This window comes from Lissotriton helveticus, chromosome 5_1 (assembly GCF_964261635.1).
Source record: "Lissotriton helveticus chromosome 5_1, aLisHel1.1, whole genome shotgun sequence".
Taxonomy (NCBI): Eukaryota; Metazoa; Chordata; class Amphibia; order Caudata; family Salamandridae; genus Lissotriton; species Lissotriton helveticus.
The window spans coordinates 1,989,857,951-1,989,884,318 of NC_136065.1; the positions used below are offsets into that span (position 1 = coordinate 1,989,857,951).

The 26,368-nt window shown below is 45.5% G+C and overlaps 1 protein-coding gene and 1 pseudogene across 4 annotated transcripts in view; both read right to left on the minus strand.

The window, feature by feature from the left end:
* Nucleotides 1-26,368, minus strand: part of LOC144756137 (butyrophilin subfamily 3 member A3-like) — a 387,539-nt gene that overhangs the window by 81,052 nt on the left and 280,119 nt on the right. For all 4 annotated transcript variants that reach the window (XM_078645702.1, XM_078645701.1, XM_078645704.1 and 1 more), the window contains one exon: nucleotides 18,890-19,057. In XM_078645702.1, the coding sequence (XP_078501828.1) occupies nucleotides 18,890-19,057 (168 nt within the window). The remainder of the gene's footprint in view (nucleotides 1-18,889; nucleotides 19,058-26,368) is intronic.
* Nucleotides 16,665-18,119, minus strand: LOC144753935 (metastasis-associated protein MTA2 pseudogene; annotated as a pseudogene).

Consider the following 26,368-nt stretch of genomic DNA (forward strand, 5'->3'; position numbering starts at 1 on the left):
CGATCGCCATTCGAACCCTTTCACCGGAGGCATCGTGCGAGCTGGAGGCGGACATCACAGCCGATGAAATCCAGCTGGCCATTAAGGCGCTAAACCCGGGCAAGGCATTGGGGCCAAATGGGATACCCATAGAGTGGTATCAGATGATGCCGGACACCCTCGGCGAGTATCTGTTAGAGATGTTCGAGGACTGTTTGGAGAAGGGTACCCTCCCACCGGACCAACGTACGGCTACTATAATACCGATCCTCAAGCCGGGTAAGCCCCCGGAGGAATGCACCTCCTATCGACCCATTTCCTTATTGAATGCGGAAGTGAAAATCTTGGCCAAGCTGCTGGCACTGAGAATCTTGCCCCATCTGTCCTCGGTTATACACCCGGATCAGTCCGGATTTATGCCACAAAGGAACACAGCGATGAATTTGCGGCGGCTGCATGGTATACTAGCCAGAGCCGACGACATCCACACGCCGGCAGTAATCCTGGCACTTGACGCCAAAATGGCATTTGACCTGGTGGAGTGGGAGTACCTCTTCGAAACACTGACACGTATGGGGTTCGGGCCCCGCTTTTTAGCATGGGTCAAACTGCTGTACACAGCCCCAGTGGCTCAGGTGGTGGCGAATGGCCACATTTCCCGCACTTTCCAGCTGGGGCGGGGCACGCGACAGGGATGCCCTCTGTCACTCCTGTTGTTTGCCATCTCCTTGGAACCCCTGGCGACTCACATACGAGCCTCCCCCCTCCTCAAGGGAATACCAGGGTCCGGAGGTTGGGAAGACCGTCTGTCCCTATAAGCAGACGATATGTTACTGTATCTAACGGACCCCGAGGTGGGGATACCGGCCTTGTTACGCATTTGTGACACGTACGGTAGGATCTCCGGCTATACGCTAAATTGGTCCAAATCAGAGATTTACGTTTTACGAGGTCCTGCTCCGGATCTCGACGACGATTGCCCGCTGCGACTGGCGGGGACGTCTTTCAAATATCTAGGCGTCCACGTCACTAGGGACCCGGCTGAATTCATAGACAAGAACCTGAAGCCGCCTCTGGATAGACTCAAGCGGGATGTGGAGTTTTGGTCTGGCCTACCGTTAACGCTCCTCGGCAGGGCAGCACTATATAAGATGATGGCGTTACCACGCTTCTTATACGTCCTTGACAATTCTCCCTATCCTGTGCCGCCCAAATTCTTCCAGAAAGTTGCGGCTCTGGTCTCCAATCTACTTTGGGGCAACCTCCCGGCGCGTGTGGCGCAATCCAAGTTACACAGAGATTGGTATGGCGGGGGCATTGCGCTACCGGACTTAAAACTGTACTATTGGGCTGCACACCTGAAGCCCATTAATCAGTGGATACACGCGCCGCACGATGAGCCGGCATTTCGTTCGGACAGGGTGCAGCTGGGAACTGATAGTCTGTTGGGTCCACTATATGATCGCCGCAAAATGCGCACTCTGATAGGCCCTACCAAGATAACGGTGCAGACATGGCACGCAGCTACGGCGGCCCTGGGATGGACGGGGAAAATTACTAGGATGACTCCGCTGTGGGACTCTCGCATACTAGGTAACCTGAGGAACACCAAGGGGTTCGCGCAATGGGACACAATAGGCATATCCGTTGTGGGTGACCTATGGGAGAGGAATGAGGTAATCCCTTTTACCCAATTAAAGGAACTCTATGAGCTCAACGACAGGGAACTGTACAGATACATTCAAATACGACACGCACTGCTTGCAGCCATTCCAGCAGACACACAACTCCCAGATTCTTCACCTTTGGAGGATCGCCTACTCACCGAACACATGCTCGAACGGGCGACTTCTCTAATTTACCGCAAGCTACTCAATAACAGCCCTGAACCCACTTCACACCTGAAAGAGAAATGGGAGGGGGAGATTAATGATATGGATGAACATGAATGGAACGAGGCACTTGGGTCCCCTAAGGAGGTGGGCATTTCGGCACGCATGCGGCTGGTGCAATTTAAGATCCTGCATAGGGTTTATTACACAAGGAAAATGCTGTATCACATACATAGGGCGCCCCATCCATACTGTCTCCGGGGATGTGGGGAGGAAGGCACTTTCTTCCATACCATATGGGACTGCCCCAAGATCCAGGAGTACTGGAAACAGGTGCTCCGCACACTTTCGCAGGCCCTAGATCACTCCATATTACCTGACCCGAGGAGGTGTTTGTTAAACATATGGGAACCCACTGACTTGAACCGTTACGAGCAACTATGGGTCACAGCGGGGTTAATGGTGGCAAAACGCGACATAGCACAGCGCTGGGGGGCGGCAGAACTACCAACCAAGTCCCAATGGTGCTTAAACATGGATCGAGTAATGTTAACAGAGCGAGCAGTGTACATCAGCCGAGCCTGTCCCGGGAAATGGAATAAGATATGGCTGAAGTGGAATGTTTACAGGGGGGACATCTGCGAACCACTGCGAGAAGATGAGCAGGTCGATTCTGAGGATGAGGAGGGGGAGGAGGGTTGAACTTAGTCGGGATGGGGCAGGGGGAGGTGGCCAGGACCGCTGCAGTGGCCTCTTCTTAGAGTTTAGGCAGAGGGGCCAAGGGGGGTAGGAGCGGGTAGGGTGGGTAAAGAAATGTGCGCACTGTGAGGTGCTGTCAAGTTCCCATATTCCCAAGAGACACTGAAGACCTGAAATGCACTGAATAATGCTTAACCGCACTGTCATTCCTAACTGTTATTGTTAAAAGTTTGTTGTTGTTTAAAAAGGAAAATACAAAAACGCAAAACTACGTCAAAACCTCAACTCATGCATTGAATAATGGCTCGAATGGCACTTTTGCACTTTTCAGTACTCTCCACCGTGATTTTGTTCTTAATGTGATATGGATATCCTTCCTGCTGGTGATTATTGTGTACAACAATCCTCTGATAGCGGCCGGCCCACAGGGTTGTAGGCGTTCCGCTGTGTACTTTGCAAAGTGCAATAAAGGTTTTGGAAAAAAAACAAAAAAAACAAAACAAAAAAAAACTGTTGCATATTAATTTGGGTGTGTAGAGGCAATACTCTCTAGTATCAGTGCACCTGGAACTAAATCTCTCATGCCTGAAACTTTTGGAAGAGGTGGATGGCAGGCGAGCTGAGACTCCTGTTGGCATTTTACCGGTTGGTTTGAATGGTTTCTGCCTATGCCACTTTTGGTTTCCTAGTCTGAAAGCAATCTCTGTTGTATGGGGCTCATTGTGTTTTGAACAGTGCTTGGGGAAGTAATGATTCCTTTTCTCTTTCGGGCTTGAACTTCTTTTCTAGGACTTGACCTGCTTCTGAATCAAATCCATCACACTACAGGTTAATAGCCCTTCTGGATGTAGAGGCCAAATACTATTCCACTCTGGTGCTAGAAGAGCTTAAGGCTCGGTCTGATAATCTCAATCTTATCCCGGCCAACCAGACAGGCTTCAGGCAAGGTTTAGGGACAACAACGGATAAACTACATCTCTACCTCTGCTTTATAGACCTAAAAGCAGCTTTTGATAGTGTTGATCGTCACCTCCTGTGGAAAAAGCTGCGAGCATGGGACATTCCTGAAAGGCTATTAAAAGGCATACTGCTATTTTATTCTAACACGTGGTTAAGAATCAAGATAGGTGATGGGTCCAGATTATCAAGGAAGCTGACAACGACCAGAGGCCTCAAACAAGGGTGTGTTCTGGTCCCTCAACTTTTTAATTTGTTTTTGTCTGATCTTTCACAAAGGCTGGACTGCATTAACTCCCATCCACTGAAACTTGGTAAATTAAGACTTTCTCATCTTTCGTACGCCGATGATGTGGTGTTAATGAGCCAAACAAAGATCGGTCTTCAAAGAAGTTTGAACGAAATGTTAGCTTATATTTCAGAAAACAAACTTGAAATAAATATATCTAAGACTAAAACAATGGTGACTGGGAGCCAACAGAGAAGTAAACAGACAATCTGGCTTAACGGTAACCAACTTGAGGAGGTAAAAAATACAAGTACCTAGGACTCTACATTGATAACTCAAGAAACCTCACGGAGCAAAAAAGGTATATGACTCAGAGAACAAGCGCCCTCATATTTGCCTTCAGCTTACTGGCTAAAAAGTTGAAGGGGCCTTCATATAAACCCCTGCTCGCTGTAATGAAGGCAAAAATCCTGCCAACACTAACATATGCCAGCGCTGCCTTTCATGGCAAAGATGGAGAGGTCTTAAATCAATTAATAGTTTCCAGCTACAAAAAAGTATTTACACACAAAGGTCGGCTGCTCCAGCCCAGGTTCGTCTTGAATTCGGCCTAATAAATGAAGACATAGGCAGAATGTATGCGACAGTGAAAACTTGGTATTGCTTGAAACAAAATGTAGCTACATCAGAAATCAACGAAGCCCTTTGGACCAAAGTAAATGAGGATAAAACCTCTCCTTTTAATCAACACCTATGCAAATCTCTCTCAACTACATCTACAACAGAATTATGGAATAAAAACCTGCTGTATCAATCTTTCAAACAAGCTATAAATAAAGTTTCAAAAATTCATTCATCTCAATTGGACAAAAATACTTTTAGATTAGGGTTGCACGCTTGGATGGTAATAAACAAGTACATAAATAAGTCCCTCGCACCGGCGTCACATTTGAGCGAAACATTCTCAATTAACGTAAAAAAGCAATTAATGGCATTACGCTTTGGGAAACTACCATCTTTGGCAGACCAGCCAACCTGGGTGCATACAGGCCCTAAATCATGTCGGCTGTGCAATTTCTACAAAGAAGATTTCATCCACGTAATTTGCACATGCAAGAAACTGTATAATGTTATCCTCCTAAAATTCAAGCTTTAATGAAAGAGGCATCAGTTCCTGTAGAGCTGCAATAATGGCGTGCCTAAACCCTTCAGATCCACCACTGAATGGTAGACTGATCAAATTCCTCAAAGCATTTACAAAGCTTTGTTAAAAGGGTCGGAAACTTGGCAAAGGAGGAAAAAGGACAAACCACTGCACTGAATTTTAACAATGAATTTTAGAAGTAAGAAGAAGAGATGAAATGAATGTATTGTTTAATTCTTTTTTTAACTTGTTTTGTATAACATTGGTCTTTTTCTTTTTTCTATTTTCTTGTTTTAAATTGTTATAGTTTTAATTAACTAAACAATAAACATTTACTTACTATTGGGAGGATAATCAAAGGAGGGTTTTCTGGGCTTTAGACTCAATACACTGTTGGCAAACAGAAATCCCAAAGAAAGATACCTGAATGGATAAGGTTGAGAACTGGTGCAACATGCTTGCTTAGAGGAAGTAGGAGCACAGAAAGCAGACTTCACCGTACTATTTTAGTGATTGGTCAAAGGCGCATGGTTGTTGAGGATAACAATGACACCAATCTTATTTCAACATACCGAGTTGCTGACAATTAGGTCCAACAAGAATCAACCCTCATAATCAGAGCAGCAAATACAGGAGCGAACGCTACCGGCTTTAGAAGTCACCATACAAAAAAACTTGGATTGCTGTTGGAGAGGCCACTAGAAAATCATCACCAGACATCTATGTTTTGGTTAGATCTTGAGCCCTAATGTCAAATGAACCTCTTTTAGGGAGTCCTGTTTGCCGGTATCATGCTGCTTGTTACACCCCTAGCTAGTTCGTTCTTAAGAAACAGAGTAGGACCAGGTTCAAATTCACATGGCAGGATAATGTCAAGTACTATATTTAAAATTCTCATCTTATCTAAAGAAGAGGGAGGTTTTGCTTTCTTGATTGTCAGTGCACATTGTATTGTTGCCTGAGTAATGGCTGACCATCCGCGAGGCAGGTCTAGGAGGCTTTGGACATAGAATGGGGATTGAGCAATGGCTTTTCCTGTTTAGCTACCTTTTGTGGCACGTGGGAAAAACTTTCAGAAAACTACAGAACCAGCCCATGTGATGTCTTTGATCAATTTGTTGCAGAATAGAACTGATTGCTATTTGCAAACTTGCCTTTCACCGACCAGTTCCTGGAGGGGTGTATCTGCTTGAAAAAATGCAACGGACCCCATGCAATATCAGAAGTGGGTGAATGCAGAAACTGAAAGCGCAAGGCAATTGTTCTGAAACGGTTTGGTCATTTTGTTCCATGACCTATTAAAATGTGGGGCACGCAACAGATAAGAATACCCCATATATTCAGAGTAAAGGAGTGTTAGCCAACACTACTTGGGCTATCAAACTCAACAGAGAACTTTCACATTTTGAAAGGTTGTTGAATTTAAAGATAGGAAGATATCTCAAACAAGATTTGGAAAGAGAATTAAGAGGTGGAATTTCAGATGATCAATTGAATAACATGAAAGATATTAAGTGAAGCGTGAGATGCACCCTGCTAAAGAGGAGACACCTGGGGGAGATAAGATGCAGATTCGGAGAGGAGAAACACAATAGCGGAATGTTAGATACACAACTAGGGAAGATGGGAGACACTGACAGACTAGATCCATAGATTAACACACTGAAGGACGATGAGGTACGATGAGGTACACATTGAAAGAAGATGAGATGTACACCAGAGGAAGATGAGATGCACACTGGACGAAGATGAGATGCACACTGGACGAAGATGAGATGCACACTGGACGAAGATGAGATGCATACTGGACGGAAATGAAATGCACACTGTAGTGTAGAAAGATGAGATACACGGATCACTGACAAAATATCGAATAAAAAAATATAGACTTACCAAAATATCAATGCCAAAATATAGAATGCAAAAATATCGAATTCCTATCTACAAACAGGTAAGTACAAAAATATCGAATCAAAAATATTGTTGTAAAAAATATAGTTAGTCAAAATATCGATTTTTTTTAAATGTCTTAGAAGTAATTTAAAATTAATGAAATAATAAATATAATCAACTAAACATACTTAGAAATACTTAAATAACCTTAAAAGTATTAAAAAATGTATTTAAGTTATAAAAAACATGACATTTTATTTTTTAATACACATATATATATATATATATATATATATATATTTTTGTAATATTAATAAAAAATATACAATATTTTTACCGTAGGATAGCGGGAGGGTAAAATGTACTATTACCCCTCCAGTGAGTGCAACAGTAGGGAAAACATTGGATAGCGCAGGTGTAAAAATTACTATTCCCACTCCAGTGAGTGCAATAGTAGGGAAAGCGTTGGATAGCGTAGGGGTAAAAATTACTATTCCCACTCCAGTGAGTGCAACAGTAGGGAAAGCGTTGGATAGCGTAGGGGTAAAAATTACTATTCCCACTCCAGTGAGTGGAACAGTAGGGAAAGCATTGTATAGCGTAGGGGTAAAAATTACTATTCCCACTCCAGAGAGTGCAACAGTAGGGAAAGCGTTGGATAGCGTAGGGGTAAAAATTACTATTCCCACTCCAGAGAGTGCAACAGTAGGGAAAGCGCTGGATAGCGTAGGGGTAAAAATTACTATTCCCACTCCAGAGAGTGCAACAGTAGGGAAAGCGTTGGATAGCGTAGGGGTAAAAATTACTATTCCCACTCCAGAGAGTGCAACAGTAGGGAAAGCGTTGGATAGCGTAGGGGTAAAAATTACTATTCCCACTCCAGAGAGTGCAACAGTAGGGAAAGTAATGATTTAATATATTCATAAAAATAAATTAAATATCAATACCAATAAAAAATTAATTAAAATGAATTACCAATTTAATATTATGTAATAATTAATCAATTAAAAATACAAATACATATTCGTTATTAAAATAAATTACCTATTCATAATTAATTAACAACGACTTAATTTTCAATGGCAAAAACGAATTAATAATAAAAATGAATACCAATTAATAATTAATTAACAGTAAATTAATTATCAATAAATAAAAAGTATTTGTAATATGTAATTAATTACAATTAAATTACTTCCCACCCTTTTCCCCTATAACCCCACAACCCGCTACAGAAAATAAATTAATAAAATTAACATAATTATCAATTAATCTATTGGCCTCGGAGATCGTTATATTCGGTGGACTAGGCTGTTGTACACCTCTGCCTCGGCGCGGGTTCGTACAGGGCGCACTATATCGGAAGCATACTCAGTAGGAAGGGGCACCCGTCAGGGTTGTTCCCTGTCCCCGTTGTTGTTCGCCTTGGCGATTGAACCATTAACGGCGCATGCTAGGCGGGGGAGGTTCTACGATGGCATCATGTTCCGCGGAGAGGTTCAATTCATCTCACTGTATGCTGATGATCTTTTGCTGTACCTGGGGGTTGCTGATGTGTCCCTGAGGGGAGCTAGAGCACTTCTGCAGGAGTTTGGCTGCTTATCAGGACTCCGAGTGAACTGGGAGAAGACCTGTCTATTCCCTTTGGCATCGGGAAGCCGGAAGCCCCTAAAGTCGGGAGAGCTGCGCTGGGAGCCTCGATGCCTACCCTATCTGGGTGTCCGCATTTTTCACTCTCCGCCCGACTTACTAGAGGGGAATGTGAGCAGAGCGTTAAGGGGACTTATGGAGTTTTGGCGGACCCTCCCCCTGTCGGTGGCTGGAAGAGTAGCGCTGTTGAAGATGGTGGCACTTCCGAGATTGCTTTATTTCTTCCGCACATTGCCGGTATGGATCCCGGCGTCTTTCTTTCGAACGCTTCGGACATTGATTGTGGGGTTTCTCTGGGGATCGGGCAGACGACGGGTCGCACTGACTACGCTGTTGAGACCAAGAGAAGAGGGGGGGTTGGCTGTTCCAGACTTTGAATGGTACTATTTGGCAGCACAGCTCCAGTGGCTTACACAGGCGATAGCGCGGGAGTTTAGGGGTCCTGACGGTCCGCAGGGCAGGGTCATTCCCCGGCATATATTATCGTTTATAGTGCTCCAACAGCGGCTAGAGCTCGATCAGCTCACCCTAGAGGAACATACCCTCCGACTGTGTTGGAACCGTAGTCAGCGACCCGCGCTTATGCCCCGGGATTCCTCTGGTCTCCCCCACGGAGGGGATTGGTCTGCGCTGGCTACCTGGGAGGAATTAGGAGTCCTCATGCTTGGGGACTTATATAAAGATGGTACTTTGCTATCTTTTCAGGAGCTGCAGGATACCTTCGGGTTGCCAAGGGGTGATTACTTGCTGCATGCGTCCCTTGTGGCAGGGGCAGGGATTAGGAAGCACTGGTGAATGGGGCTGCAGGAACCCCCGACCTCGCTGGGCTGCCAGTATGTTGCCATGGCAGCTGGCACCTTTAAGGCCGTTACGTGCCTCTACAGGCGGCTATCGACGGAGGGGCTCCCACCCCTGGAGGTGTATCTTGGTAAATGGGAAGCGGATCTTGGTAAACCCATTCCGGAAACGACCTGGCCCCAGCTGCTGCGGAGGGCTTGGAAGGGCACACGCAATGCCAGGTTCCAATTGGTTCAATTTTTCACGCTGCATAGGGTCTATTTGACGCCAGTTAAAATTCGGCAGTATTTTGGGGGCACACAAGCACCATGTCCCAGATGTCACGTGGATGATGCTGATTTTGGCCATATGTTTTGGGCTTGTGCAGGACTGGGATCGTACTGGGAGGATGTGGTGTCATGCCTGAATCTAGTGACGGGTCGTACGCTGACGGTTGAAATGGGGACTTGCCTGCTGCTCTGGTTTCCCCACACTCCTGCCACTAAAATTACTAGCAAATTTTGCGACCTTGAGTTGATTATGGCAAAAAGAGAGCTTACGATGCATTGGAAGTCCAGTGCGGGCCCCAGCTATTACAGATGGCGGGCGAGCCTTTTGAGATGGGCGGGAAGTGAGGGGACATTTTGGTTGAAGTTAGCATGGCGCACCAACAATGATAGGGCCCTGGAAGCAGCGAGGGCGTGGGAGGCACTGGTGGTAGAGCTTCAGGCGCCAGCTGAGGCAGATGAGGGGGAGGGAGATATAGGGGAGGAGGGGCGGGACGGGGGTGTCCAGGTGGGGGAGTTGTAGAAAGTCTCAATGGCACCGGGCTGAAGGGGCATACAGGGAGGGAGGCTAGCTCGCCCTATCCGGGGTTTTGGAACTGTTGGGCCGCCAGAACCGGGGCATGGGACACTCACACATGGACGGCAAGAGTGCGTTTCTCCTTTGTAGCTGGGTTTATTCATTCCCTTTTACAGGAGGAGCACACCAGAGGGGGAAACAGCCCGTATTTTTATTTTTATTTTTTTATTTATTTTTTTGAAGCAAGAGTGCATGCTTAGGGCACACTGATGGGGGGGTGGGGGTAGAGGGGTTGGGGGGTAGAAGAAACAAGGTAAAATATGAGACGATGTTATTACATATCATACATGAAGTCCACTGACCACCTGTGCACTGGTCCTGGACTTAACGATTTGGGGGGGGGGGGTTTGTGTTGAATTGGAAAAGCAATAAAAATCTTATCAATTAATCTATTAATAAAAATTAATTACCAATTAAAAATGAATTACCAATTAATTCAAAATGAATACCAACAAATAAATAAAAATATTTAATTAATTACAATTAAATTACTTCCCACCCTATTGCCCTATAAACCCACAACCCGCTACGGAACTAAAACGCAAAATTAAATAAAAAATCATTCGTAATTTCTAAAAATGTATATTTAATTTAATATAATTAAATTACTTCACACCCTATTCCCCTATAAACCCACAACCCTCTACAGAATTAAATTACGCAAAAATTAAAAAATCTGAAATTCATTACTAAAAATAAATTACAAAAATAATATACACTTTTCACGCATATACTAACATACAAAATACTTTAAAAAATTTGATATAATTAAAAATTCTATATTTTGACTTTCTATATTTTAAAAATCGATATTAAATTACTTACCTTCAATTCGATATTTTTCACCACTATATTCTGTCCATTCGATATTCTGTCCATTCTATATTTTGACTTCGATATTTTGTCCATTCGATATTTTGAATTCGATATTTGGTGTAGTTACCGAGATACACACTGGAAGAAGATGAGGTATACACTGGAGAAAGGTGAGGAGTACACTGGCCGAAGATGGGATGCACACTGGACGAAGATCAGATGCATACTGGCGAAAGATGAGATACAAATTGCAGAAAAATGAGGTGCACTCTGGAAGAATATGAGGTGTACTCTGAAAGAATATGAGGTGTACACTGGAGAAAGATGAGAAGCACACTGACTGAAGATGAGAATAACATTGCATGAAGACAGGGTGTACACTGGGTGGGACTAGATACATACACTGAGGGAAAATGAGATGCACACTGGAGGAAGATGAGACACACATTGTTGGAAGATGAGGTGTACTATGGAGGAAGATGAGATGCACACTGGAAGAAGGTGAAGAGTACACTGGAAGAAGATGACGTACATTGGAAGATGAGAAGTACATTGCAGGAAGTTCAGAGGCGCACTGGAGGAAGATGAGATGTTGAGTGTGGAAATAGAAGAGACTTTGGAGAGGTGAGATACATTGCAGCGTAGATAAGATTCACTTTGGTATGAGGACAACACTGGGGAGAAGAGGAAAGACAAAGGGAAGAAGATATGCATATTAAGCAGATGAGATGCACACTGCAAGAAGATGAGATGAAAACTGGAGAAAAAATTAGATGGATGAATCCTGTGGAAAGAAGTGAGACACTGCACAAGAGGAGATAATTGGTTTCAATTTGGTAAGAGGAAAAGTGCGCAGGGAAAATACAAGATGCAGAATGGGGGGAGGAAGAGGAGATGTACAATGGTGTAAGATGAGGTGCACACTTAGGGAAGATCCGATGCAGGCAATGGGACATGAGTGACTAATGAGATTAGATGCATACTGTTTACAATGATAATCACACTGGAGGAAGACGAAATGAAGACTGTGAAAGAGACATTGAGGAAGATCAGATACAAAAATGTACGTCACAGTAATGTAATTATTAATAGTAATCAAAGAAAACAGGTGCTCAAAGTAGGAGAAGAAGTCACCCAAACACGCCGCAGCTGGAACAATGTCCACCAACCTAGAACGTTAAAGAAAACTTCATAACTAACCCAAATGATGACTGAACCTAAAACTGGATTCCTTGTTGATTCCTTGGAGTCCTCGGAGGCTATGCATTAGAAGTGAGATTTACACTGGAGGATACACACTGTTGTAACATGAAAGGCATTTCAGGGGAAGAGGAGATGGAGACGGAGGGAAGTTGAGAGAATTATTGGGTAGCATGAGACAGCACGAGGGGGGAACCGAGATGCACACTGAGCAAAGATGACTGATGCAAGGCAATGGAGATGTAGACAGATTTATGAACCAAGACATTATTAGACTTCAAAACTTGGAAGTGTGTCAATGATGGGAAGTACAATAGCAAGGTGTTAGAAACATTTTTGATTTTCTTTGCTGTTCATTGATACAGTTTTTTTTATTAATGTGGATATTTTTTATTTTAGAAAATTAATATGTGGTATTAGAGGGCCAGATGTACGACCCTGTTTTACGGCCGCAAACGGGAGATCCTCCTGTTTGCGTCGCAAAAAAGGGTAGTGGCGTGTACAAACGCGGTCAGGAAGGGGCATCCCTTCCTAATAGCGAGTCACCATGCCATGCACAATTGATTTGCGGGTATGCGAGGGTGTGGGTATGTGAGAAAATATTTTTAAGAGCAGGCAGTGGTCGCAGGGACCACTGCCGCCCTGAAATGAAACTTTAAAAGTTTCATTTTTGTTTTTTAAATGCAGGAAAACGGGATGCATTAAAAAAAACTAAAAAGAAACTGCTTTATTTAAATGCAGTCCCAGACATGGTGGTCTGCTGACCCCATCAGGCGACCATTCCACGGAGTGCTAGCCAGTCCTAATGGGGTCGCAAATTGCACATGCCTCATTAATATTCATGAGGCATGCAATTAGCGAGTCGTAAATTGGTAGGTCGTACATCTGGCCCAAGTGCCATACATTTTTCTGCGATCTTAAACCTACACCATATCTCTAAGTTAGCCTCGGATGGCTCTGTGACGCTACGCACAATCAACACCTAGAAGGATGCAATTGCTCATCCGGTTCAGGGCTCAACAGTACGGCGGCCCCAAGACTTGAGTGGTAAATAACTCCAATTGCTACAAAAGAAATGTAGGACTTTCAGGCTGCCTTGAAAACTCGTGAACTAGGTTTCCCAGTGTTGCTGTTTATCTTGCAGAACTTAGGTGACCGATCCTACATAGACAACTCACAGCAGCTGCAGAATTAAGCGATGAAACACCAGTGACTCTTGACAATGAAACGAAACCACAAAACATCCAGGAGACTGATTTAACAAATATGAACGCAAACAGCACCAAGTTGTTTTTTTCGTTCTCTTTTTGTTTCATACTTCTTTTGCTTGCTATGTTTGTCCAGTTCTGTCTCCATCAATAAGGAAACAATAGGAACCTTTGGTGGGGAGAAGAGAGAAGGGGTTAGAAAAGGTCTTCGGAAAAGAGAAAGAGCAAGTATCGGGTGAACAGAGATGCTGCAGAAGCAGAAGGAGTACTGGAGAGGAAATTCTGAAATAAAGCACAGTCTAGATCCATAGAAGTATCCTGTCTGTTCTGGGGCACAACGATGCAACATCAGTGTTCTTTAAAATACATTTACAATACATTTTTTAAAAAAAGATACCTTCAAGGTACTGGAAGTAATATTAAAGCACAATCCCACAAAATATCTTTATTTGTTTGTTGTTTATTTGGGCCATTTTCTTTCTGCTGCTGGTGCCTATTTATTTCCAGGTCGTCCCCATCAGTCAGAGAAATGAGCAGAGCTCACAATAAGATGATAAGATGGAACTCCTTAAACATTTATATCACACTTTGCCCGTTTTGGAGTTCGGTGGTGGGGCATTACTACACGCCCCGGCAGCACTTGCCTTCATGTGCCTGGAAAGCACTTACAAATTCAGCCTCGGGCTCCCGCTGCACGGAACACCCATTTGGGAGTTTGGTGGTGGGGCATTACTACACGCCTCAGCAGCACTTGCCTTCTTGCGCCAGGAGGCGCTTAAGGATTCAGTCGTGGACTCCTGCTGCGCAGGACGCCCGTTTTGGAGTTTAGAGATGGGGCAGGACTACACGCCCCAGCAGCACTTGCCTTCTCACGCCCAGAGGCATCACGCTTGACATCACTGATGACATCATCCAGTGACTGTGTATGTTTTATATATATGTCAAGGTGTATTGAAGAATGAGTGGGTGTATAAGTGTCTGGATGAAGGATTTAGTAGGCTCGTGACTGACTGTATAAGTGAATGACTAAATGTGTCTTACTGAATGCACAGATTAGTGACTAAACTGTCTGAATGTGTGTTTCGGTATATGTGTTGTTCTGTAAGCTGATGCATGTGTTGGTCAGTAGCTACATGAGTGTCTATATGGGTTGTTGATTGGTTGCCTGAGTATTTGTATGAGAAACTGAGTGTGTGTGTGGGTGGGAAGGAGGTGTGTGACTGTGCATATATGTGTGAGGGGTTGATTCACTGGGTGTATGGGTTCAAGAGTGCATGTGGAAACAGCTGTATGGGCGGGTGAGTGTGTATATGGCTGTGTTGGTGAGTGAATGGATGTGTGAGAGTTGGAGTATATAAATGACTATACGTTAGAGTCAGTGATTGTGAGAGTGGCTGTTTGGATGAGTGTGTACTTGTATCAGAGATTGTATAAGAGTAAGTATGTGTTAGTATTTGTTTAAATAAGTGAGGTGGTGTGTGTATAACTGTATAGGTGAGTAAATGGGGCTGTAATTGATTGTTTGCATGACTGACTAGGTGTGTGAGTAACTCCATGGATGAGTGGCGGTGTGTGAGTGTCTGAATAGGTGTATGAGTGCATGTGATAGTGTTGTATTGATGAGTCACTGCATGTGTGAGTGACTGTATGGGTGAATGAGTGGATGTGTGTGTAGACCTAGGAATCAGTGAGTACATATGTAGTCACTGGTATTGGTGTGTCGATGGTTTCGAAAATGGTAGTCTGTATTTTACAGGGGGTGTATCAAAGGGTATACTAGAGTGTGAGGAGGTGCTTCAGATTTTTCACGTGGATGATGTCATAAGTGATGTCATTTGAGATGTCATCAGTGATGTAACTGACCATGTCATGAATGATGTCATATGTGACGTCATCAGCAGTGCATTGCGGGGCGCGAGTTATAGTTAGCTGAACTAACTATAACGGGGGAATTTCTATAGTTTTGTACAAGTGAAATGTCCAGCTGACTTTAACGTCCATGAAACCTATGGCTTTTTCAGTGAATTTCGAAGGTTTTTTTAAATGCTAAGTTCTAACTATAACGTGCCTGAAACCTATGATTTTTTCAGTGAATTTCAATGTTTTTTTAAATGCTAATTTCTAACTATAACGTAGCAGTCGTATTTGGAGACTGGTGGAGAAAGGTGAGAGTGGCCTCCAAATACCTCTGTTCCTGTTCTAGGTGAAGGAAGCTTGCACAGCTGCCAGGCTATACCTGTTCTAGGTGAAGGAAGCTTGCATTGTTGCAGCCAGGGTGTACCTGTTCTAGGTGTAGAAAGCTTGCACTTCTGCTGGACTGTACCTGTTCTAGGGGAAGGAAGCTTGCTCTGCTGGTGCCGAGCTGTACCTGTTCTAGGTGAAGGAAGCTGCCACTGCTGCCAGGCTGTACCTGTTCTAGGTGAAGGAAGCTTGCACTGCTGCTGCCGGCTGTACCTGTTCTAGGAGAAGGAAGCTTCCACTGCTGCCTCGTTGCACCTGTTCAAGGTGAAGGAAGCTTGCACTGCTGCCAGGCTGTACCTGTTGCAGGTGAAGGAAGCTTGCACTGCTGCCAGGCTGCACCTGTTCTCGGAGAGAAAGCTTGCACTGTTGCAACCAGGCTGTACCTGTTCTAGGTGAAGGAAGCTTGTACTTCTGCCGGGCTGTACCTGTTCTAGGTGAAGGAAGTTTGCACTGCTGCTGCCGGGCTGTACCTATTCTAGGTGAAGGAAGCTTGCACTTCTGCTGGGCTGTGCCTGTTCTAGGTGAAGGAAGCTTGCACTGCTGCTGCCGGACGGGACCTGCTCTAGGTGAAGGAAGCTTGCACTGCTGCCACGCTGTACCTGTTCAAGATGAAGGAACTTTGCACTGCTGCCACGTTGCGCCTATTCTAGGTGAAGGCACCTTGCACTGCTGCTGCCAGGCTGTACCTGTTCTAGGTGAAGGAAGCTTGCACTGCTGCCAGGCGTTACCTGTTCTACGTGAATGAAGCTTGCACTGCTACTGCTAGACTGTACTTATTATAGGTGAAGCAAACTAGCATTGCACACTTGTCACATCAGGCCCCGCACCCTCACTGCACCACTGTGCAAATGCGCCCCCCATGGCGCCTTGTAAGTTGGGGGATTAAGTCTCCTTGAATCCTGGGGGTCCAACTAGCAGTCTAATTTTTCAACGGGTGGACAGGAAATAGAGGTGAGGGCTAAAAAGGGGAAGTTGGAATTCAGGAATGGAAACAAAAGGGGAGAAAATAAGATAATCCCTGTCCTGATAGGAAGGGAAGTTTTGTTTGTGCCCAGCAAGGACAAGGAGGGGCATTACAGGGGCAAGAAGAAAAAAGACTAAGAACTGCACATGAAGTTTGGTGATCCAATCCTCTCATTCATCCATAGATAAATATTAAAAATGTCTGTCATTTATTAGTCCTCCATCACAGTGGGCCCGCAGGTGTTGGCCAAGTGTGCAAGGGGCACAATTGGCAGTGGAGGTGATGGTCTCAAGGGGATAGTGGAAATCACCTCCAATACAGAGTTAGGTCTCTGTGCTGCTCGACTCACACCTATATGGGTAAGAGCTTTTCGCAGAGCTCTGGTTTCTTTTGTAGTGATGAAGATGACAGGGTTAGGGGCATCACCTGGGTTCAATTTCTGATGCTTAACCATGGGTTGAGTGTTGGACCTCATCCTGGATGACACTGGTCTGACATTAGCTGCAAACGGGGGAGGGAGGGCACTGCGGCGACAGTAGCAGCAACAGCAGTGGCTCCAGCTCCTGTCCTCTAGAGGTCTCTTGGCCCCAATGGTTGCTGGTCCCAGATTCAGGGAAATTTGATTATGGTTGATGGGAGTCCTGGTACCACTGGGGGTTTTGGTTTCAACGAGGCCTGAGCAGCCAGCTCCTTTACAATTGCTGCCAGTGGTGGCCATACCAAGGGAAGGACCTTCACATGCAACTTCGGTCCTTTTGTTAGCCTAATGGAACATTGCACTTTAATGACATGGCTGCAGGATATGACACATCTGCCAGGAGATCCTGGTCACCTTAGAAGTCTGTAGAAGGAAGGTCTGGCGGTTCTTGGCCAACAGGTTGGTACGGTTAGCACTGGTTGTGTAAGGTGATAAGCTTTGAGACTCTGGGCAGAAAAGGTGTCCACCGGAGTGGGGCTCTGTGACACTTCTTGTGGCACCCTCTAGCTTAGTGGGAATCTCCAGCCTCCAATACTTCTTCCAGTAGATCCAGCATGAGGCACAGAGGCGGCACTGCATGTTCGGGGGGCCCTACGCATATCATTGTGCTGACTGCGTAGTGTGACAGCTTTCGCAGGTCAGTCCCTTCTCGAATCCAGCTCCGCTAAGACCTGGCAAACTTTGGGCCTGCCAAAATGATCTGATTTGGGTTGGGTTTTGTGAAGGTTGGAATGTAAGCCTGCTTCAATTAGCTGTATGCTTCAGCTGCCTTCAACCTTTTTTGTTGGATGTAGCAGTCTGTAGTTTTTCCACATCTAGTAGAATTGTAAAATGCTGGGCAGAGACTTCCAAGGGAGAAAGTCCTTCCTGATGTCATTGAAGTTCTTGCCACACTTCTCAAGTGCTTCCTTAAACAGGATTGCCTCTGAGGCAACCCACTCTTCCATCTCATCTCATCACAGCACTGGTCCTCCCTGTAGCACTAGCATTAACATGGCCTTGGCTAGATCATATCCATTTTTCTGCATGGTGTCCATGGCATGGAACAATGTGATACCTCTAGAGGCAGCTGCAGCACTCGTGTAAACTATGGAGCTACTGAAGTCTAGGGCTCGTGTGCGACAACCAGAAACTGCTCAATTTGCCGTTCAGTAGGATGTTTTCAGGGTCCCACACTTTTAGCTCCATCTTCTGCTGAACATGGTTATCTGATTCTCCTTCCGACAGCTTTTCTGGGATATCAGCTTGGTACTCTCCTTAGTCTTCAAGAAGTGTCTTCTGAACAGCATCGAATGCCAGTAAATAGAAAAAACAATCCACTTTATCTAGGTACTGGCCCAGGATGTCTATTTCATTGAGAAGTGTTACAATGAACTGCCCCCATATGTGAGTGGCTGGCAGAAATTCAAACTGTCGGGAAAGGAAGAGCTCTCCGTGCTTGAGCTGGCGCCGCTGTGGCTCCCCCAGTCGGCTGTTTGGACTCACCCTCAAACTCTTGTGTGTTGCTGTCTTCTAGGCTGTTCAAGCAGATAGAGATATTACGCTACCGGAAGAGGCACACAACTATTGCCTCAAAATTCCCATTGGCTGTCTTATTCCTCGATTCATCGGATGAGGAATGGTTTACTGGTAGAGTTTTCTAAGTAAACACAATCCCCTACTTGGTACACCTTCTTCGCCCCACTGACCCCTCACAATGCAGCCTCATCGCTACTACTGTTGGCATATGTGTATGTGTATATATATATATATGTCCAGCAATACACTCTGAATTAAGAAACAATCAAGTACAGCACAATGTTTCATCTGGAAAAAAAAAATCTGAGACTGACAGATGGGGCCACTTAAAAAAAGCCAACGACTGAATGGGCTTTGCGGCTGAACTTCCCTCACCCAGCACAGAAGTGATCCTTCCAGCCAGGAGGCCATTTAACATGATAAATGAACACTTGTCTTACCCTTAAAGATGGTGGTCACATGCCAGGACCGTATTGCTTCCATGCACTTCCCTTTTTTTGGTACAATATACAGAAGAATGGCAATGATGATCATGATGACAATAATGCCTCCAGTGATGCTTAGGAAAATCCAACAGGCAGCACAGGAGCAGTCTTCCAGGAGCAAGTCTGAAGAGAGAAAGAGATCAAGCTAGTGCACTGCTTCCTACACTTTAGAACAACAAACTTTCGTGACCCACTGTAACAATCACTGAAGACAGGTAAGCTGTGCAAATTCCTTTATACTTTTTGCAGTTTTGTGCTCTATTGAAGTCGTGTAAATGATGTAATTAAACTTACAGACCCCCAGTAGGTATTCTGTAATCAGGCATTGTACCGAAATGGTCAAATTTAAATTGCATGTTATACACAACTTCAATAGAGTGCGAAACTGATCTAATTGCATTATCCAGGAATATATGAACAGCCTAATATGGCAAAGTGAACAGGTACAAACACAAGCACCGCACAGCATCATCTGTCATCAACATTCGAAATACATACCTGCATACATAGAACCGACTTACACATTCTAATTCTACATTCTACATGACATACACCAATTCTATTTACAACCCATTACTACACCCCCCTTTGATAAAACAAAATAAAGGAAGAACACACTAAAAATTTAAACAAACCATAAACTAAACAAGAAATATCCATTCTAAGGAAAAACATTAAACTGCAAGGTACAAAAATAATCCTCAATTTTTTTATACTTCTGTCCTCGTCCTCATATCCTCTACATGACCACTCTGATTGTCCTCTATATGACCATTGTGATTGTCCTCTCTTATTTTAACACTTTCCTCATCTCTTCCAGTAACAGGACTTTTCACATCAGGGGCCGTATCACAGATACACCGCATTTTCCTTGTTTGTGTTGGGCACACCTTTTAACAAGCATTTGCATAGCCAATAGGTCTCGCCTTTGGGACCTTATAAGTGTTTAGCCATGCAACAGTTGATGTTGTTGCACCAAGTATATTGTGCTGGATAACAAAACACTTATAAGGTCCCAAAGGCGAGACCTATTGGCTATGCCAATGCTTGTTCAGCCATGCTTCGACAGGCCAGAATGCGGCAGGCAGGGCAGCCGACATCATCGCCGAGCTTGCCAAGCACATGCACGCTTGCTTCAAGCCTCAGAAAGGCAGTGAGAGGTCGCCTGGTATTAGAGTAGGCTATTGTGTTCCGCATCATATCCAATCTTTAGAGACCTGATCCTGAAAAGAAACTGGAGCAGTCCACCCTTAAGGCTTCTTATGGAGACAGGGCTTGACCTGGGGCCCACCATGTGGTACCATTGAAGACGAGTACCGTAAGCATGGATGTCTCCAATAGAGGCGCTGCCCAGTGACATTCTAGGATCTGAGGCACAATAGAGAACGGGGCACGGGTGACCCTTGGGTCAAACCACTGAAATGGAATGTCAACTCACTCGTTCAGAATCACTAACATAACATGAAATCCTTCGACATAGTCCCTCCCTTCCCCACCCCTCCACCCTCAATCCAGCACATATCCACTGGCTCTGAGAAATTCGAGTAACCACGTTTTTGTGGCTTAGATTCACACACTTAGAATGGCAATGTACACATCTGGATTAGGAGGCATGTTGAAATCTTTACCAAACACAAGCATTTGCAATGCAATATGTCTCGCATTTGAGAGAGTTTAAGTTATTGGCTTTGTAAATGACAATGCCTTTTATTTATGTTTTAAAAACCAATACATAAATAAAAGGCACTGTCATTTAAAATGCCAATAGCTCAAACTCTCACAACTGCGAGACCTATTGCATTGCAAATGCTTGTTTAGCAGGGAGGTGTGTCTGAAGGGAGTGGATTGTGCAGGGATGTTTGCCAAACTATAGGTTTGATTACACGTGGAGTTTGTGTTCACGTGTAAATCTATTGGCAAGAACTTGAGCCTGTATAGAGTTATATGAGCAGTGAACTGTGTCTTCATGGGGATGCAGCCGCATGGAGCTGTGCCCACAAACAATTGTGCCTGCAGGACACTGAATGCGCAGAGCAAGCACTTTGTTTAGTCGCCAAAGAACACTTCGTATAATCAGATAGCTGTGTTGTGTCATCGAATAATAGTTTCCAAAGATATATGCACCAACTTGCCTAAAAAGTAGAGGCCCACAACGCTTAAATTCTGCACACAAAAAATGCCTCTCCATTAGGGCTTAGATTGTACAAGGGTTAATAAATGTAAAGAGCTGCGCCAGCATCTGAACTGTCTATCATAACTCATACTTGTCTGAGATCACATCTTTTTCTTAACTCTAAGTACAGTGATTTAATATGCATGATAAATAATGGGCACAAAAGATGAAGGCTGCATGTTTGATTGAGACAGGTCAAAAAACACGAGAGCCCACTCAGTTGTGGGCAGCTGCTAAAAGAGAAAGTGCATTCAAAACAACCCTGTATGCACCCCACACGTGCAGGAGCTCTCTTCATCCCTACCCGGTTACGTTCTGCTCACAAGGTGGTACTTCGGGGGCCCGGAGCCTCTGCTCCTCCGCAGTCGGTTCTGGGGTCAGAGATATCTGCAGGCTGTTCGCTACATCCAGGACAGACTCAACAGTGTGCGCTTTTTTATTACCCAAGAGTGACAAGTGCGGCTCCATTTCTTCAAGCTGCACGAGAAGGGTTTGCTTGTTCCAGAGGTGACAAAGCCGAGGAATGCAGCAGCACGCCCAGCCTTCGACTACTCATATTTTTAAGAAAACGAACTTTAAGGTTTTCAAAGGTCACTTCCTTCCAAAAAGAAGGCTTAATCACTCTCGTGTGATAGCATTTTCTCTGTCCAACCCATTCCTGGTCACGCCTTTTCCTCGGGCACAGGCACAGCACATAAACAATGCCACTTCAGAAAGGAACACTAGTCTAGCAAGCAAAATAAATTGACGGAACTAGTTAAGTGAATTTGGGGGCGACTCGACTCACGAAGGCTGATTGCAGAAATAGTCCTGCACATGCGGTGGAAACGGGAAATACAGTAAGAGAGCAACAAGTCCTGTGGATTCGTGTCAGACTCAGCAGTACCTCCCCGTGGCGCCCAAAAGCGGAGACTGACCTGCCGAAGGCATAATGGCTAGCGCCATTCAACACAACCGACACAGCAGACTTGGGAAACCAGAATGGCAACGCGGCGCCAGAGCCCATATGTGCACTTAACGCAATCATCGTAAAGACAAACACGTGACTTCCCGAAGGCCTCACTTAACATGCGCTGCACTGACTGAAATGTTCCAGAGACCGCGAAAAGCCATGCCGGCAGCCCTATGTTACTAACCAAACATGTGACAAAAGGGTGGGGTCACAGCTGAGACTGCTCTTTTACCCAGTACAGTGCCAGTCAAGTCACTGTGTCACATGAACCGTCTGCTCAAGGGCATGGCAACTGTGGTTGTTCGGCAAAAGAATAAAATAGGGTTATTTTCGCCATTAATAAAAATCATGCTTGAATAATGTAGCACACATTTCTGAAACTAGTTTACATTTTATTACCACATCCTGCAAAACAACAATCTTCAAAACCGATTATGCTGCATAAAAAACACCAGCTTCTGGGTCAAGGCGCCATTTTTAAAAGAGTTGTTCTGTTCTATAAGTAAACGAGAAACAGCCCTCCCTTATGAACATTACAAGTGAACAAATTACAAAAGCAAATGCTACATTACATGAGGCAAAAGTGATCATCGTGAGACAACAAAATACAAGAGGAGCGAACGGTGCATTACAGGAGGAGACGAGAGAACAATCACCGCCGCAGCCCGGAGGAAAACACCGGAGGCAGATGTCCGGCCCGCCGCCTGGTTGTGGGCGGGGCCGGAAAGAGGTGTGTCCACTCCCACTGCCTCGCGGAAGCTTTGCCTCAGCCTGTTGTGACCGGAGATGCCGTGCCAGCCATGGCGGGGGGCCCCGTGCAGAAGATGGAGCCCCCGCTGGAGAAGGAGAGACCGGCCCGCCGCCGAGCGCCAGCCGACCCGGTGAGTCCCGATGTATGCGGCGGCCGGGGGCCCTTCTATGTATGCGGCGGAGGGGGGGGGGGGTTTGGTTGTGGTGGTGTCTGTGTATGTATGTGTGTGCGTGCGTGTGTGGGTGCGGCGGGGGCGGGGGGCGCGCGTGTGTCTGTGTGTGTGTGGCCCTTCCTGCCTGCGTGTGCATGTGTGTGACTGTGGCAGGGGACGTGCACGGCGCCGGGCTGGGCGTGCGCGCTCACGAGGTCGAATCTCGGCCTCAAAATGCGCGTGGCACTTTGCTGTCCTCATTCCCCGAAAAGTAACTGCTATAGTTGTCTCGCTACGTCTAGCGAGACCTAAAAAAACGGTTCAAAGCCGGAGGGTCCTCGGTACATTTTTAATACCACACAGGATTTAATCCCCAACACTTAGGGGCCCATTAGGATGGCGGGCGGATTGACCCCGCCAGGCTGGCGGTAGCCACCGCCGGCCTGGCGGGGGCAATCTGCCCGCCATCCTCTCTTAAATGCCCCCCCGCCATATTAGTATGGCGGCGGGGACTGCGGCGGACGGAAAGACTGCCCAATGCTTTTCCGCCCCGGTCGCCTTGCAGCTGGGCGGAAAAGGTTTAATATGGTGGCGGTGTCTATTAGACACCACCAGCCATATTAGTATGTGCCAAAACAGATGCCTCGCCGCCACGGAAAGGCATGCGGTCTTCACTCTGGGGGCCCCCTGCGGGCCCCCAGAGTGAAGGAGAGGTGGGGAGTGCACACGGGGGTTACCTGTGGAACCCCCCTGCATTTGCATAAGCAAAGCGGCAGGCACCGCGTGGTGCCTGCCGCTTTGTTTATGCAAATGCATTAATGCATTTTTAGCATTGTGGCGGGCGGTGCTGAGAGCACCGCCCGCCACAATGCTAAAAATGCAGGATGCTCCCGCCACTGTGGCGGGCACATCCTAATACCCCCCCCCGGGACCCCCGCCCTTATGGCGGGCGGTCCCAATCCACGGTAGGATGACGGGCGGACTTTGTGCCCACAGCTAGTTCTGTGGTGTATAGTCATTGGTTCTGTATTGTTTATGTTTTTGTTCACAAACTATCTAGTAGTGGTTCGCCACACTCTCTGATTTTTGTAATAGACCCAAGAATTTCATACTGTTTAATGTTGAAATCTTGACCTGTCCCAAGATCACAATTATTTATTTATTTATTTTATTTATTTATGGTATTTGTAAAGCGCTCTGCAACCCTACGGGCATCCTGGCGCTGAGTAAATATAGCTGAAAAACCTGTATAACAGAGAGAGCAGTGGTCTGATGTTCTGAACGATTAGATTTTTGGGAAGAGCCATGTTTTGACCTTTTTTCGAAAGGCCATCAGTTCATTTGTTTTTCTGATGTCAGTAGGAAGGTTGTTCCATAGATGAGCTGCAGCTATACTAAAGGCTCTTCCACCACAGGTGGCTTTCTTGATCCTGGGTATGCTGATAAGGTTTAGGGATGAGGATCGAAGAGACCGGGTAGGCTCATACCAGTTAAGTTTGTTTTGGAGTGGTCGGGGTCCTAGCCCATGAGCTGCCCTAAAGACAATACATAGGGACTTGAAACAAATCCTCTGGTGTATAGGCAGCCAATGAAGGTCAGCCAAGGCGAGAGTGGTAGAAGATCTTCGTTCTCGGGAGAGTGCCAGTTTAGCTGCAGCCGCCTGGATACTTTGAAGTCTGGAAATCAGATAAGCAGGGGATTCCAGTAATAGGGCGTTACAGTAATCCAGGCGGCTGAGAATGGTGCTCCTGACTATGTCGGTTCTGACCTGTGAGGGCAGTCGGAGGCTTTTAAAAGGAGAACGGGGCGATCACGAGCTGGGATTACCGAAGGGGTGGGACAAGTATAGTCACGGGTTGTAGACAGAGCGCTACGAATGACAAGGACGAACACCTTAAAGCAAAAGGGCCCGATTCACAAAGCCTTTGCTGTGATTGTACTCTTGGAGTACTCCAGGCGTACTCCTGAAATTCAGGAGTAAGTCAGGAGTATACTGTCACACCAACTCGCAGTAAAACCTTTGTGAATCTTGGTTCCTGTGTGCAGGCAAAGAATAAATGGAGGCACGTCTCTGTCCATTTGTCCCTCCGCTGCCTGTCCTTATTAGTTTGCCATTTAAATTTACGACCTGGATACTAGATTGCCCCTCACAATGACGCAGGGTCGCAGATCTAGTCACCTCTCGCGAACTCACCCCTGTCAAATGAGTGGTTCGTGACACGACACCTCTGTTTCAGGGTGCGAGTGCAACCATCACGCTAAAACCAACTATGACAGATATTACTGGACTAGCCCCTTCAGGTAGTCTCAGCAGAGAGGCCAGGAATTGAATGAGGACAAACTCCGAACCACCCTTTTTGTTCTTTGAAGATGGGATGTTGTATGTTTTGCCGTTTTTAGACAGCTCGCATTGGTTCTTTAAAGGTGTTCTGAGTGCTATTTATTTATTTTGAAAGTGTTATATAGCGCGGACAAGATCTTTGCAGATATCAGAGTGCTTTACAAAAACAGGGGGTAAAGAAACAAGGGAGTGATTAACAGACTTTTGAGCAAAGAATAGTTGTAGGTACAAGATGAATAGCAAAATAGGGTAGGTACATGGGGGGGCATAATAATCAACTAAAACCAATGATACAAATCGACAATCAGACAAAACAATAGTGCAGATAGGTGCAGAGCCTCAAATAGATCCAAAGTACAAGTTCAGGTGAATTTAGTCATGAGGATAGCTTTTACTTCTTTCTTAAAGAATGTAGTGGAGGAGATAAGTCTGGTTTCTGGAGGGAGTGAGTTCCAGATCCTGGGTGCCATTCCTGAAAAGGAGCGTTTATATGTTTTTTCCTTCCGGAATCTACGAGGTTTCAGAAGAAGATTCTTTGTGCTTCTAGTGGTTTTTGTGCCACCAGATATTGTCAGCTTCTGAGTGAGGTAGCCGGGTGAGTTGTTGTGTACAGCTCTGTGCGTCATGCAGGCAATTTTCAGATGTATTCTGGCTTCAAAGGGTAGCCAGTTCAAGGATTTTAGGTCAGGGGAAATATGTGAGTGTTTTTTTGATCCAGTGATGAGTCTCGCTGCAGCGTTCAAAGAGGCTCTCAGGGGTGCAGTTGTAGATAGAGGGAGTCCGCAAAGGGCGACGCTACCGTAGTCTATGCGAGGAATGACTAGGGCTTGTACTGCAGTTTGGAAGTCCTTGGCTGTTAGGAAGGGTTTAAGTTTCCTCAGGGTATTGATTTGGAAATTTGCTCCCTTAGTTGCCTTGCTGATATGCTGCTGCATGTTGAGGTTGGCGTCAAGTGTAATGCCTAGGGATTTCGCTGAGTCCACGATGGTAGGTTGGACATTGAGTGCAGTTAGGTGCTTAAGCCAAGTTTGAGTGGTGGAGATTTTCGAGGGAGGTGAGATCTGAA